The sequence below is a fragment of the Neolamprologus brichardi genome, chromosome 4, assembly GCF_056152115.1.
Source record: "Neolamprologus brichardi isolate AB-2024 chromosome 4, ASM5615211v1, whole genome shotgun sequence".
NCBI lineage: Eukaryota > Metazoa > Chordata > Actinopteri > Cichliformes > Cichlidae > Neolamprologus > Neolamprologus brichardi.
In genome coordinates, this window is record NC_142107.1 from 3,551,395 (window position 1) to 3,567,178 (window position 15,784).

Here is a 15,784-nt window from a genome sequence, read left to right on the forward strand (position 1 = left end):
ATGATCAAAGAGGAGACAGTAACCTGAACACGTATTGCCAAACTTCTCTTCATTTCTCTTCAGTCACTCGCACACTTCTATCAATACCTCTTTAAAGACAAACAACACTGTATTCTTCATCCAGTGATTTGAAATTTGGTTGTTTTTGTTTTGTTTTTGTTTTTGTTTAAAACCCTCCACTAGAGGGCATAATGCTCTCACGCAAAACATTCCTGTAAGTGACACTATGAGATTCTAGTGAACAGTGTGATTCATGGGTCAGCGTGTCAGAGGTGTGCAGCACGGGAAATGGTGGAGCTGCTGAAATAACAGTGTTTAACTGGAAGAGGGGAAAATCAGTGTCAATTCCCACAATCATGGGGAGAGAAAAACTAGCACAGGGCTTTCAATAACAACAAGTAGAAATGGATGAGCACAGGGCATGCACTTTTATGGAGCATGGCTTTTACCTAATGTATGTGAAGGGAATCCTTTCTGTTGTAATCAGAGGAAGGTTAGGCTGTCTATTATCCAACAGGGAGAATTACCCAAGACACCAAGAAGTCTGAAGCTTTGCAGATTTTGCTGAATGTGAGGGAAACTACAAAAAGGAAATGAAGCAGGAGCACACAATAAAAAACTACTTTCTTTTTTGCTTGAGTTACTGTTTCAGTTTCTCACAGGGGCTGGCTCATAAGGGGGTCAAATTGCTTTGATCGTCATATGTTGTTCAAAGAAGGTATGCCGACCTACGGATACATCCAAACTGAAACACCAAAGCTGTTGCCAGACAGCTCCATTCATGGCATCTTTCAGTTTCTTGATCTGCTGACGATCAACCTTTCATGCAGCATCCGCGGCCTCCCAGACACTGTTCAGAGAGGTGTGCTGTTTTCCTTCACAGTGACTCTCCTACAGGCTCTCGGTGGGATTTAGGTGTGGTTTGGGACTGAATCCGTGAGTCATTATTCTTTCATCTTTAAGGGCTGCGATGGAGCATTAGCCAGTTTAAAATTCACAGTATTCTTGAAAGATGCAGACCTTCTCATCTTTAATAACACCAGCCCACACCACTACCTCACCTCCACCTTGGAGTCTGATTTGAAGTGGAAGAGCCACCATCCATATCCTCTGTCAAGAGTTACTCTCATCTCATTGGTCCATAAGTTTGTCCTTGGATATTTCTTGGCCCAGTCTTGACTTTTCAGTCGGATACGCAGCTTCCGTGTCTCTGAGCACTGAACGCCTTTCACCATCTGGGCACTGCAGGTAGGCTGCAGTACTGGATTATGACAGCGCTGGAGGATAACGGCTTCCTGGCACCTTCACATTTGATTCTTCTCCAATTTCTGGCAATTCATTTGCATCTTTTCTTTTCACAGCATGTTTTTTGTGAACTTTTTGACTACTGCCAACAAAATGTTTGATGGTTCTGTGATCATGGCACATGCTGCACTCCTCTCACTCCTCTGAAAAACTTTTTACTTTTTCTATTTTGCTTGTCAGAGTCAGTCAAATCTCTTTTTTTGTCCCATTTCGCCCAAGGAAAAGACACTGCCAATTATTTATCTTCTATCTTGAAATGGGCTGTTGAGCTCCTTAGGCCGCATTCTCCCTCATTACACAAAGACACATCCCCTGACATCCCTGAATCCAATATCCATTCAAGCGTACACAGCCTGGAGTTGGAAATTATGCATAAGATAGACGACATAGTCAAAATACTCAGAGGTGACTGTACTGTACTGGAGGATTTAGAAGTTATCATTTCTAAATTGGACTTACCGAAGAGTAAGTGCTGCAGATTTCTACTGTCTCCCCTCACAAACCTTAAGTACAACTTAATTAATAGGGAATTTGTGTGAAACACGGAGGAATCAACAATGCACGGATGCAGAAATAATAAAGGAGTAATGGAGAAGTTGGTGGATTAGGTCTACTTACTGATAACCATTAAGTAACTGTTCATGTTTAATTAATGATACACTCATATAAGCTTTTCGGGCTGGTTGTTACTTAGTTATGATGTACCGCTCTGTAACCATCAGGGTGTTCCAAGCTTGTTCTTTGAATTTTGTGTCCTTTATTGTAAGCTATCTTCGTTGCATCACGGCCGTGAGTCTTCAGCATGAAGCAGGTTCAGGGTTTAGCAAGCGTCACATTTCTTGACCTTTCTTGGCAATGACAAAGTGTTCAGGGTTAGATGTTACAAACAAAGAACTGAACTGTGATGCCATAAATGGGTGCTTTTTGTAACTCCACACACTCACAGAAATATCCAGAGAGATGTGGACATAGACAAATGCTGTTGTTTCTGTGATGTAGCAAAGAACAAAGTAAGCATTACGTTAAGTTTAAGTAAGACTTCACTGGCAAATAAATCAAATCTATACAAAGTGCTCTGTGTTTGCAGCCTCAGCCCTTCTTCTTCATCATTTCTGTTGCTGGATATCAGCTTCTTGGCCAAATCCTGATTGATGGCGATCACAGTTTGCTGGCTTCTCCTTGTCCACCTGCTTTTAAAGGATTGACCACTAATCCTCAGTTGGATTAAGATCTGGGGAGTTTCCTGGCCATGGATCCAAAATGTGAATTTGATGATCTCCAGGCCATTTAGTTATCATTTTTATCTCGTGATATCACGCTGGAAAATGTGCAAATAGCCCCCCAGATTGAGGATCAAGGGCAAGCAGAAGCTTGTAAACTGTGATCATCTTCGTCATTGATCATGTATTTAACGTCATAAGACTGGATTAATGGGAAGTCTGGGACAGCTAAGTGATTCTTCTAAGCTTTCAAAACTGTATCCCTGAGAGATCACTTTGGAATGGTTGTGGTTTGGATGTGAGCGCCTGATGTGGAGCTCGTCTGTAGCACATTTCATCCGTCAACACCAACGCTGGTATTGGCATCAGATCGATACTTTGTTTCTATCCTCTAATATGTATTTTTCCTTATTTGGAAATGAAAAATGTACCTCAAACATGCACTGTGAAAAATGTCTGAATCTTTTTGTCAACTGTCATGTCAATTTTCTTTAGTCTTTTAACACATTTAAACTACAGAAGTTGACCCAAAGTGCTTTAGAGACGGGAACATTTCCAGGTCTCTGAAAGCCTAGTTTCAAAATGCATGAAATGCTGAAAGATGTTCTTTATTATCAAGTAATTATTGTGAAAAGTAAAAATGATTTAGTAATCCTCAATCCAGTGCTTAGAATGTGCAATTTATAATCTGATAAATCATGGCACACTGATTCTTGCTTATACAGGCTGCCTTTATAGGTTATTAGTATCGTATTGGCTGGCCCTGTGTTTATTGGATCGATATTGCACAGCACTAACAAAGAGCCACACACAGGACGCACCGCTATTGGTAATTTTCATTTTATTATAAAAACAGTATTTGAGTCCACAGTTTGTTTCCTTTGTACAGTAAAAAATATTAAATTAACCTCCCAAAGGTCTTAGCAGAAAGATAAAGAGGATGGAGTTCATGGGGAGGAAGCTCACCCCAACTCCCTCTCAAAGAGTAGGCAGGGGGGATTTAAAGTCCAAGGGAAGCAGCAAAGGGGACGAGGCAGAAAGAGACGGAAACCAGCTGCTCACATCACCTTCTTTTGCCTCAGTTCTGTGCAACACAGTTCATTTGGATCGTTATCCTCTGTTTACTTCAAAACAGCAGAATCCTAAAAACACTAAAACCCCACCCCACTCTTTTTGTTTTTCATATCCCAGCCAATGTACTCAAAATGTTACAGGCACACAGGTATGCACCCCCCTCCCCAAGCCTCCACTGCTCCGTTTTAAGCGTCTTTAAAAAGGAAGGAGTGCACACACATTCGAGGGAGAGGGCTTTGCATGTTTGTGAGGCGGGGGGAGAAGAGTGTCTTCCAGCATGACTGATGTCCCAGAAAAACAAAAAGCTGTCCGGGAACGTCGGAAACACATCCGTTCAACACGTCAGACTCGGAGCAGACCCTCAACCTCTGCGAGAAAACACCAACATTTTCCCCAGCTGGAGAGAGTCGACTACAGACATCTAAATCTTAACAGTCAATAACAAAAATATATTTCTATAGGAATCGTAGCAGTCTCAAGGTACATAACCCCGCCCCCTCCCAAAATAAAAGAAATAAATAAAGCAAACCCAAACATTAAAAAATAAAAAAAGGGAAGATATGCATCGTGTTTGGATCTACATTAACAATTATCCACATCACTCTAAAACAGAAAGAGTTTGACATAAGCAAAACAAAATGGATATATATTTATTTTAAAAAAAAAATTGTATGCATGAAATCATTTCCTCTTTAATTCTCGATCACTTTTAAAATCTTAAAAACCATTTCTGAAAAAACAACAACAACAACAACAAAAAAGGCAAGTACTTGTATTTATCCCCCAAAAATATCACCTTTTGTGTACTCTGTAACAGGTGGCAGGATGGGGGTGGGTGGGGGTGCTAGAGAAGCCAACTCCCTCTTTGTCCACAATTGGCAAAAAATATATATATATTAACAGCAATAACTTACAATTTATTTATTCTAATTCATTTAACAACTGCTTGATTTATTGTTCATCTCCCATAGGAAGTTCAGTTCAATGCATCTTTATTGAAAACATTTTAAATAACATTTAATAATAGTATTAAAAAAAGGAAGAAAAAAAAGAAAGGGAAGGCTGAATAATAACAGTAATACTGTCCTGGGCGAGTGCAGTCTGTGCGAAGGATCACAGAGAACTTCAGCTCAGCTTGACACTTTGAGGAGAAGTCCTACATGATGTTTAAAGGGTTGTGATTCATGTTCTGGCTCAGCGGGTCCTGGCTGTTGCCCCCTGGCCCGTGCAGACCGGCCATGCCACTCAGCTGGGACAGCATGGCACTCTGGTCTGACCCAAATTGCTCCATAGTGTTCTGCTGCTGCTGCTGAGTCGTTGGCTGCTGCTGTTGCTGTGAAGGAACTACCATTCCCGGGTGGTGCTGGTTTAGATGGCTTGAGTGTGGCGAACCTGTCTGCAACTGGGGGGAGATGTGGTGCGGAGAAGGCTGAGGCTGCATGCGTGGGGACGGGCTGGAGTGCGGCGGCTGGGACTGGGGTCTGGGTGACGGCTGTGGGGACCGCACCTGGTTAGCCAAGGATGTGGGCAGAGGCTGGCCCTGCAGGTGTGGATGTGGAGACTGGGCGATCTGCTGCGGCTGCTGAGGGCTCATGGGGTTACTGTGCTGGGCTGGTGACCCAGCGGGGCCCATATGTCGCTGCTGGAGCAGCCTCTGGTGGAGCACTTGTAGGGCCTGAGAAGGTTGGGGTCCACTTTGTGCAGATTGAGGGACCTGGGGTGGCTGCTGAGGGCCTCCTACACCCTCTCCACCTGGACCTGCATCACCCCCTGGCAGGCCAGCCATGGTATGTTGCTGCTGCTGCTGCTGCATCTGGAGGTGATGCTGTTGTTGAAGCCTCTGTTGGAGTGCCTGCTGCTGGGCCACGGAGCCTGGGTAGCCTTGCCCCTGCTGGCCCGGTGGACCACCAGGCTGCTGGGGACCAAGAGGCGGACCTCCAGGAGGACCCTGTCCCACAGTGGGAGGCTGCATCCCCGGCTGTCCCATGAATCCCTGGCCCTGTGGTGGCTGTGGTTGCTGAAACTGACCATGATTAATACCCATCTGCTGCTGCTGCTGCTGCTGCTGAAGATGCCGTCTCATGAACAAGTCTCTAAGCTGAGGATTGCTGATGTTTCCCATCTGTGGCCCCTGGCCCTGGATTCCTCTCCCCACTCCCTGCTGCTGCTGCTGCTGCTGCAGAGCTGCAACCTGCTGCTGCTGTAAACCGCTGAGCATTGGCCTCTGCTGCTGCTGCTGCTGCAGCTGCTGTACTTGCTGCAGCTGAGCCATGGTGGCGATGTTCACATTGGCCCCTCCCTGACCCCCCATGTGCATGCCTGGCTGACTAACACCAGCAGCATTCAAGTTCACCTGTGGTGCCCCACCTCCAATGACATTTCCAACAGGCCCCCCTGTGGGACCTGGTCCTCCCGGCACACCCCCTGGTCCGCCAGGGCCCCCCTGCCCCCCCTTATACTTTGATGCCCTCTGTTTGATAAAAGCAGCCATCAGCTGTGGGTTTGACCGCAAGATGTTGAGGACTTGCTGTTGCTGAGGTGGAGAGCTAGGTGACCGGAGCATCCGTAACAGCTCCTGGAGGGCTGCTTGGGGGAAGTTTCCACCAGCAGCGCCAACCCCCTGGATACCAGTCGCTCCAGGTACACCTCCCCCTGTGACCCCGCCTCCAGCGCCTTGCTGCTGCTGCACCATATTCATCAAGGCAGCATGGCCCTGAGCCTGTTGGTGCTGCTGCTGCTGCTGCTGAGCGGCCATCATGCCAGTGTGGCCCACTTGGTTCATCATAGCTTGCCTCTGGTGGGACGGCATCCCCTGGGCTGTCCACTGTGTTTGCTGCTGTTGTGGGTTCTGAAGTGGAGCTCCCATCCTCTGCTGCTGGAGCTGTACCTGAGGGGGGAGCTGGCCCTGTGGGATGTTACCTTGCTGAGGAGGCTGCTGCATGGGCCCGCTGGTGCCAACCATCATCCCTGTAGGAGCACCTTGCTGCTGATCCATGTGGACCCGAGCAGCTGTCACTGCCACTTGGGTCTGCGGTGGCATGCCCTGGGGTCCTACCATGCCTACAGACCCTGGGTGTCCCATGCCCATCTGCTGACCTTGACCTTGTTGATGTTGAGAGTGAGAAGGCATCAACTTTCCAGCTGCCTGGGCTGCCTGTCTCTGTAGTGCCATCTTCCTTTGAGCGTCAGCCACCTGCTGAATCTTCATAGCGATTTCTACAGCTGCCGGTGGAGGGCCAGAAGGTTGCTGCTGTGGAAGGGAGGGCTGGCTCGGCGGCTGGTTAGGAGGTTGCTGGCTCCCAATGTTTCCAGTCATGACAGCGCCACCAGGCTGCTGCTGTTGTTGGGGAGGCGTGGCAGAGCCAAGGACTGGTTTACCTTGGGACTGGTGGACCGGTGTGGAGCCTGGAGGTCTGCTGGAAAATTGAGGCAAACTGTTGTGGTGCTGCTGGAGCTGCTGAGGGTTGGTCACTGCTCCACTGGGCGGCTGCTGCTGCTGCTGCTGATGTTGTGGAGAGTTCATTATCCCACCACCACCTCCCCCTCCTGGAATTTGCTGGAACTGATGATGAAGGGCAAGCTGGGGAGGCATCCCTCCTGGCTGCTGCTGCACTCCTGGACCAGGACCCATTCCCTGCTGCGAGACTGGAGGCATTGACTGAGTCGGGGTTTGAGGAGTTGGGGGTTGCGTTCCACCAGATGTTGGGGTACTAGGCGCTGTGGTAACATTGTTTCCTGGTGATGGAAGTCCAACTGCAGATCCGCCCGGTGGCCCTCCAGCTGGCTGGGTCACCCGCTGCATGGTGGCCATCCTCCTTCTCAGCATCTGGGCCTGCTGCAGTCTGTGCTGCAGCTGCTGCTGCCGGAGTTTCTGCTTAATGTTCAGACAGAACGGGACAGGACATTTGTTCTCCTGGCAGTGTTTGGCGTGGTAGCAGCACAGAGCAATGAGCTGCTTGCAGATAGGACAGCCGCCATTGGTCTTGCGCTTGCAGCCCTTTGTGTGCTGCACAACGCGCTTCATCTTCTGACAGGACGGCAGCGAGCAGTTGGCATTGCGACACTGGCAAGCGTGGACCAGCGACTGGATGCAGCGCTGGATGCTGAGGCGGCGAGAGTCACCGGGGCTTTGAGTAGCTGCCGCTGCCTGGTTGCTGCTGTCGTCATCCAGGCCAAGCCCCAGCTTTTCCATCTTGTGCTCATGACCCTTAGTGTTGTAGCAGGTGATGCACAAGTCATAGTCCTGGAAAATTAGGCAAAATTAATAGTTTAATAACACAAAACTGATAGATTAACATATGCTACTGTGAAATGAAAAATTGTGCTTTAAAAAAAGATTTGCATATTCATAAAGTACAGTTTAAATGTTTCTCACCTCGCAGACAGTGCAGTGGAAGCGAGTCTCCACGTGGTGTTTACACTCGTTGCAGGTATAGACGAAGCGGTCCTGGCTCTGGTTGTGGAGCTCCACCAACATACACATGGAGCTCCACTTGGACCTCCTGAGAGAGCTGAACTCCAAGTGCTTGTCTCTGGCCAGAGTTAGAAAGGCATCACGGCCGTCCATCAGATCGCAGGCCATTAGAGGATCTGGGTCGGTGATGGGGGGCAGTGAGTTGGCGGTGGGACCAGCAATGAGGCGGATGACGAAGAAGACCTGCCAGTTAAAAGCGAGGAAAATATTTAACCTAATATTTAACCAACCTTGAACCCTTTAAGACCTACCATAGAACCAAGTTGCTATACATCAATACAACCATTATAGCCCAAATTTTAATAATATATATGCATTAAGTGCATAGTAATTACATAAATTGCAAAAAAGTGCAATAAACTACAAAAAAAATTGAAAGTTGTTTTTGTTTTTTTAACATATATTTCTAGTTAGAGAAATTTAAGAGGTTTATCCCTCAAAACTGTAAATACAAAAAAGTTGCACAAAATAGTTTCCCAGCACAGGAAATTTATTTTGAGTGTCTTCATAGTTTTATTTTTGAAATACACCAATTTTTATAAACTGCAGGAAAAACGAAAATAAATATTATAATGCAAATTTGCAAAAAAGCAGCATATGCATCAAAATAAACTATTTCCAGCAGTGCAATATGAGTCCTAAGCATCCCAGAAACGACACAGAAAGTCATAAAGTCAAAGATAACTTTTAAAAACACGAGTATAGGCTCATGAGGCCCTGATGGTAAAAAACCAAGCCTGTTTCTGGAATATTATGTATTTGTTGCTGCAAGTGCTTTTTATGCAGTTTTTGCAAAGCTATATGTGGAAGGAAACCGTGACCTAGGACAAACTAATGGCATAAGATGTAAGTACAACTCCTCAGGTTTCATATGCAAAAAAAATTATTGCGCTAGCTCACGTGGTTGCAGTGCTACCGGGATTTTAAAATAGTTATGCAAAACAGAGCATGCCCGCTCTGACCGGCTTTAAAGGGTTAACAAGATCTGATTTGGTATTTTTATGCGGGAAGATAAAACTGAGGGAAAATGTGTCTTTTTTCCCCCTGCAGATCAGTGAGTCAGTGTTTTTTTGTTTGTTTTTTGTTTTTTTAAAATAAAATGTTACCATCATTGCACTAAACAATTTTGGTCTCTTTTTTTTTAAGCCTTAAAGTTGAGGATCATTAGAAGCGTAGTTGCTTTAAAGGTCAAGTAGGTGCCACTCAGACCACTAGCTTCCTGCTAGGTGTCACAGAACTGGACCTCTGAACTGGGGCAGACTTAAATGCAGCTCCTTGCTTTGTGGCCTCTTCAAAATAATTTATTTCAGTGCGTGAAATTAAAGGATTTTATTAGTCTGTTGCATACAATGTATGTGTGCAACTTGCTTTTTGGTGTCAGCTGATAACTTCACTTCCCCCTTTTGTCCAGCTGTAGTCACTTCTGGTGCCAAAAACACAGCTGACGACAGGTCATGATGGTATGGATGAAGCTTCAAAAACGGGAGCTCACAAACCAGCAGTGGCATAACAGTGGCTGTTTCCATCTTTTATATACAGGCCATGAAACAAGGTGACTTTCTTGTTAATGGTTGTGTTGCCAAAAGGCATCTTTGAGCTTTGTGTTTTAATGCAGCCGTATTAAGTAAGTAATATCAGAACTGCTCCACAAATCAGTCTGATGGCTGATAGTGGTATAAATATACTGCAGTGTCGAGTAAGAGAGTAAGCAGCGGCACTACGACTATATTAGACTTGCATACCTCTTTATGTTTCTCCATTGTGGCGTAAAGTTTCTGGGAAAGGTCGTTGGAAACGTTGGGCATCCCTGGTTTTTTCTTATTGGCTCGGCTCAAGCTGCTTTTGTTCTTGCTCGTCTTTTTATTGTTCTTCTTTTTGGCATTCTTGCTGTCTCCTTTTATGGCCTGTGAATGTTTAAATGTCAATTAAGCAAGAGCACACCACCAATATATATTGTGACAAAAATTGAGGACATTGTTCCACTCACATCTGTGCTCTCATTAGAGGTGCTGTTCTCCTCCCTCTTCCTCTCCTCCTCCTCCTGTTCCAGTTCCTTGATGCTCTCCTCCAGGACGTTAGGCCAGAAGTCGCCCTCAAAGTATGGCAGCTCCTTGGCACTGGTCAGCCGGTCTTCTGTTGCCTGCTTGAAAATGTCCTAAAGGGATGACGAGGACGAAACAAGGTAATGCTGTTAATGAGGTTTCAGAGGGTCACACAAAGCATGCAAGAAAACTATTTTAAAGACAGTCCAGGGCGATGGAAACTGTAAGAAGCCACATGAAACTACCAGAGTACCTACAAGAACAGCTTGTAAATGGACTCATTTGCTCAAAGAATCGGGGACAACCAGACACAGAGCATGAGAATTAGGGCTAAACTGTCTCACCTTGTAATCATGGACTACGCGCTCAGACACAGCCTTGTCCAGCATCTTCTTGTACCATTCCTGCAAGCGTTTAGGCTTGGGGATCTTCTGGTCCAGTGGGTGACAGTGGAAGATGTAGTCATCCCCTTCACTAGGAGGACAGGCCCAGATATGCCCTGTTGTAAACCTGAGACAGGGAGACAAGGAGCCTTTATATAAAACTGAGCTTTTCATGCAACTAAAAGCATTCAGAAACAGCAAATGTAACACAAAGAAACTCTAAGCTCCTGTCTTACCCCAGCCTTTTGACATACTCCAGGTAGCCCAGCAGGATCTCGTGATAGACTGCAGTCCTGAGGTGTCGAGGTTTGAAGAAGTGCACGCTGTCCAGGTAGGAAATGTACACTCGCCTCTGATTGGGAGGAGGGCAATCTGAGCCGTACTCTTGAACGTGCATGCCGAAAAAGCAAACGTCCGCTCCGTCAATGTCCTCGAATGCAAACAGGGCTTTCATCCTGTACGGGAAAGACTCGGCCATCTCTCCGTTGTCCACAAACCTGACAGGGAACAAAAATAGGTGAAGAAAACCGGCGTCAAACATTATCAGCAAATGAAGAAACTTGACTGTGGGACGTGTGAACACAGACTACAGCCATGCAGCGCTTTTAGTGAGCTAAAATCTGGTTAGGACAAAACTGTCAAAGCCAAAGGGGTTGGATGTTAAATGAGACGCAAGTAATCACTGAAATAGATTCAGATTGCAGCTTTCCTCCTTCTCGAATTGCTGGACACTTGTTTTAATCTTTAATCTCCTCACTCACTGCTGAGTCACCTCTCATCTTCCCTTTTGATAATCTCATAATGATTTGCCTCTTAGCTGTGAAACGTAGGGAAGTATTCTTCTCACTGATTCCCTCAAGGATTCATACATGCATGCATGCAGAGCCCGACAGAATATTTGGTCATTTAAAACTCTGATATATTAGCTGATGGTTTTCTTATTCATTTCAGACACACAAAGCAGACACAGATTTACCCAACATTTGTTATCTGTAGTTTTTCTTAATGAGTTTCTACTAAGATAGTAGGACAATGCAGTTTAAAATATTGTTTTGAGCGTTTATCGGGTTTCAAACAAATGATATTAACAGGGAAGGTGCAGAGTGCCCCCTAGAGGACAATATACACAACACTACATCTCATAACCTTGTTTAGGATATTTCTCTCCTATGTTTTTTTACTTTAATTTTCATTTATTGACCATTACAAACACTGATATAAAGAATGATACCGATAACATATCAGTATCAATATCCACCGATATATCTGCCACGCTGATATATCTGCTCTAACTCTATGTAGAACAGGGATCAGTGTTTTCTCACACTCACAGATGCTCCTGAGCAAGACTCCTTCCAGCTGTTAAATTTGCAGTGATTTAGAGGCGATTAGCGCTGAGACAAAATATCAGCCCCAACAACTCCTGAATGAAGAAATGATGATCCATTCTCCACTTCTATTAGTCTCTATACCACTCCACCGACTATTCTGCACTATATTATTTTTTCCTTCCATAGTCATTTATTTTTACATTTTTGGGCTTTATTTAACTAAACTGATTTAGAGTTGTTAAATCATTGTTCCTGCAAAACTGACAAACATGATCTTAACTTTTTACCCTTCACTTACATTTTTTTATGCACAAACTGATATTATTGTTAATACATGTAATAATATGTAGCACCTCAAAACTTTCACCTACCAAAATCACAGCTTAATAACTCCTCCCATAGCAATTAGGAGTTTCCATGGGATTCCCACCTCTAATCAGTAATTATGTTCCCCAAAAACCTGCAGCAGCAGTGAAATTTAACTGTTTACCTGGACTTCATTCCCGGCTTGACTTCAACCACCTTGTCTGAGACATGGACCACACGAATGGTGACCTCTCCAGACTCGGGATGGTTTTGCCGCTTGATGTAGTCGTTCACGCGTGTTTCTAAAAAGTTCCCCAACTTGGTTTGAGGAAGCCCTGCGGAAACAGAGAAACAGGTGTGACCAAATAACAGAGCTGAGAGGTACCACTATTCTCACACTGTAGTTTTTGGTGAACAAGTATTTTAACTTCTTTATTTGTGAAAAACTGGCTGCAGCTGTGGGACAGAGCCTTTTTCTGACTTCATTCATTGAAAACCTCCACCAACAATTATCTACTACCTTGTATCCAGGAAACAGACCTCCATACAACACATCATTTCATCAGTCTCACTCCAGTATAATCAATCTAATCTTTTGTCCTCCATTTGTTCAGTTTCCTCAGGTTTTTAAAGCACACACTGCACACCCCACAGAGATATGGGAGATATCTCAATGAATCAACTCATTGGTGCAAAAACACCATTTTATGTCTGCCAAACGGTGTTACCGATGGCATTTTCATATATTAAACTAAAGAAAAGGGAACAAACAATGTGTTTTTGTGACAGGCTGCTAGTAACAAAGTGTTTAAAGTAGGGGTGGAAATTTAACGCATTAATTGCAATGAATTTGAAAATATAATGCATTAAAAAATAACGCTTTTAATTGCACTTTGAATTCCAAGCTAAGGGGAACTTTTGTTGATGCATGATTTCCTGGTATACCGATTACACTGATGCACATATCAGAGCTATAAAGCATCAGAAGAAAGCGCATTGCTAGAACTGATGGGAGGCAAATTTCATTTCAAAAGACTACCCGATCAAACTGGACCTGAAAAAGGTCAGATGCAAGGACTGGACTGAAAAAGCAGCCAATGTCCAAAAACTTTGGAAGATGAAGAAACTGCTGCTCAAGACCACGAAAACACAAAAAACTAAAGTCAGGACGGTCTGGATCATTGGAAAGCAAAGTGTAAAGAAATGAAGGGAAACTCAAGTTTATGTATAGGATGGCATTTCTAAGTTAAATGTACTTATAAAAACACTGAGAAATCCCTTCTTTCAGCATGGATGACTAATGCTAACCAGGCATAGTTTTTGTAAAACTAGTTGAGTAAAATCCAAATCTATGTCAAAAAACAAAAAAGAGCCACGTGTCACAATATCCTTAAGCTATGTTCAGCATAAACATCCCTACACAGCAGGATACTCTCTACTTTCTGATACACAGACTAATGATCCAGTGTGTTATTACTCCTAACCTTGTTGGCAGCTTTCTTTACTGTTTTTCTGAGTCTGCTGGTGACAAAAACAACACCATTCTAGTAACTTTGCACAATTTACAGTTCAAAATAATCCTCATTTATCCTGCAGTGTATAGCAGGGGGGTAATACTGAACAGAATTGTAGAAACTGGTATTTAAAAGTGTAAATAAATGAATTGCACTATCATACTGTCTGCGATAATACTGGTATAAAGACATAAGGTCATATTATTGCTATGACAGTGCCATAGATTTACACTCCCTAGTGCCTGCAACAATTAGATGATCCTGAGCATTCCTAAAAACTGTGTCAGATGATGACTAAGTACATATAAAGGACACTGCCTCAAAAACATCTGAAGTGCAGTGCTTTTCAAAATATACAAGAAACGTGTTCCTGCTGAAGGTGAAAACAAACTTGTTTAACCACTTGAGGCAAAAACCACACCGTCGAGTATAACCAGGCTACGAAGGAGGAGATACTAACAGCTGCTGATGTGCAACCCAGATGTAAACAAAAGAGCCTGCCGAGCACCACTGGAGCATTTGTGAGCTGCACTCCACATGACAGGAAGAGCATACAGTGGACAGAAATCACTGATGCGGTTACATGCTTCGAAGTGAGGGCTTCAAGCAGCTAAAAAGATCAAAGATACAACAACCCAGACAGATTTTCAAGGTTAGGTTACTTTAGTTACTGTTGCCTCAATGTCCAGGGAAAATACTACTTTGGCTACTTTTGTGCTTTTAATCTCAGCCTGATCTTTTTGTTAACACTATTATCGTTTTTCTTTTAAAGGAAAAAATAATGAAATTGTGGACACAAGCGGTGGAAATAAGCTTTCTCCAAAGGGTGGATGGGCTCTTCACTAGCATAGGGTGAGGAGTTCAGTCATTCAGCAGGGGCTCAAAGTAGAGCCGCTGCTCCTCTACATCAAAAGGAGCCAGCTAACGCAGGTGCCTCTTAGGTAAGGTGTTCGGGTTAGGGATGTCCTACTGAGAGCAGGCCCCCCGGGGGAGACCCAGGACACAATCTCCCTCTTGGCTGGCCTGGGAATGCCTTGGTGATTCCCCAGACAAGAGGAGGTGGCTGGCAAAAAGGAGGTCGGGTCTTCCTTGCCCCCGAGACTCGATTTCACATAATTGGGATAAAATGGCTCGATGATTTATTGTTTTGTTATTTTAGATTTTAACTGTGTTTCCTAGTTTTAGACTCGTCGGTCAGTCTAATTTTTTGCCCCTCATCTCTAGGTCACACTTTAAATGAGGAAGTAGAGGGTGGCTGATATTGCCTTGAAATTATAATCACAATATTTCACGACAATAAAGATGAAAAAAATATATACTGAAGGTTTTATTCATGCTTGCGCTTGAAACATATATTAGTGGAAGTAAATCCATACTTACTGCCGGTGACACAAACCTTATTTGTCTAGATTAATTTATCAAGTTTGTTTAACAGTGATGTAGCATAATGTAAACATAAAGACAGTCAACATTAATTTTATTCTGTGGCAAGTTTTGGTACATTTTTTAAATTATATACATTTTTCATTTATCTTCTAAGAGAGGCATTGAATTCATGTGAAGAGAAGATTTGTACATTAGCAGTAATGTAGCACACCAGTGTTATAACAGTGTGAACGCAGTGTTATGTTTATGTGACAGTGCAATAAAAACATTTGTCACTACAATAAATATATAAAAATCGATGACCAATCCTGACACATAATCACAATCTCAGCACTGATCAAAATAATTGTCCAAGCCAATTTTCTTCTGATTAGTTGCCTCTCTCAAACAGGTGCTTTATTAAAAATATGTGGGTAGGGCGAAGAAGAGAAGCAGAGCTGTAAGGACTAAGCATTAGACGAGCCCAGCTTTATTCCACTTACTTTTGGCGGCGTATTTGTTTTCTTTCCGTGTCTTATTGGCCTTTTTCAGACAGCTGTCACAAACAAATCTGAAAGTGAAAAGTCAACGGTTAGATTTGGAGGTTACCATCAGCTCTGTCACAATAATCAGCAGTGACAGTGACAAAGCGGCTCTAATCAAGACATGACTCGGCCTTTCATGCTAGTCCTCCTTTCTTTAAACAACTCTAATGAGTGGGAAATCACTCACATCTCTCAATTAAAAACAGATCGCACATGTAGGGAGGT

The 15,784-nt window shown here is 43.9% G+C and overlaps 1 protein-coding gene across 4 annotated transcripts in view; it reads right to left on the reverse strand.

Moving 5' to 3' along the window:
- Positions 1–3,349: 3,349 nt before the first annotated feature.
- The window catches only part of ep300b (EP300 lysine acetyltransferase b), a 32,334-nt gene continuing 19,899 nt past the window's right edge, over positions 3,350–15,784 (reverse strand). For all 4 annotated transcript variants that reach the window (XM_006797977.2, XM_006797976.2, XM_006797975.2 and 1 more), the window contains exons 23-30: positions 15,518–15,585; positions 12,320–12,470; positions 10,735–10,995; positions 10,460–10,625; positions 10,061–10,228; positions 9,816–9,977; positions 7,975–8,256; positions 3,350–7,842 (exon numbers count right to left, since the gene is read on the reverse strand). In XM_006797977.2, the coding sequence (XP_006798040.2) occupies positions 4,756–7,842; positions 7,975–8,256; positions 9,816–9,977; positions 10,061–10,228; positions 10,460–10,625; positions 10,735–10,995; positions 12,320–12,470; positions 15,518–15,585 (4,345 nt within the window). In that variant the 3' untranslated portion in view covers positions 3,350–4,755. The remainder of the gene's footprint in view (positions 7,843–7,974; positions 8,257–9,815; positions 9,978–10,060; positions 10,229–10,459; positions 10,626–10,734; positions 10,996–12,319; positions 12,471–15,517; positions 15,586–15,784) is intronic.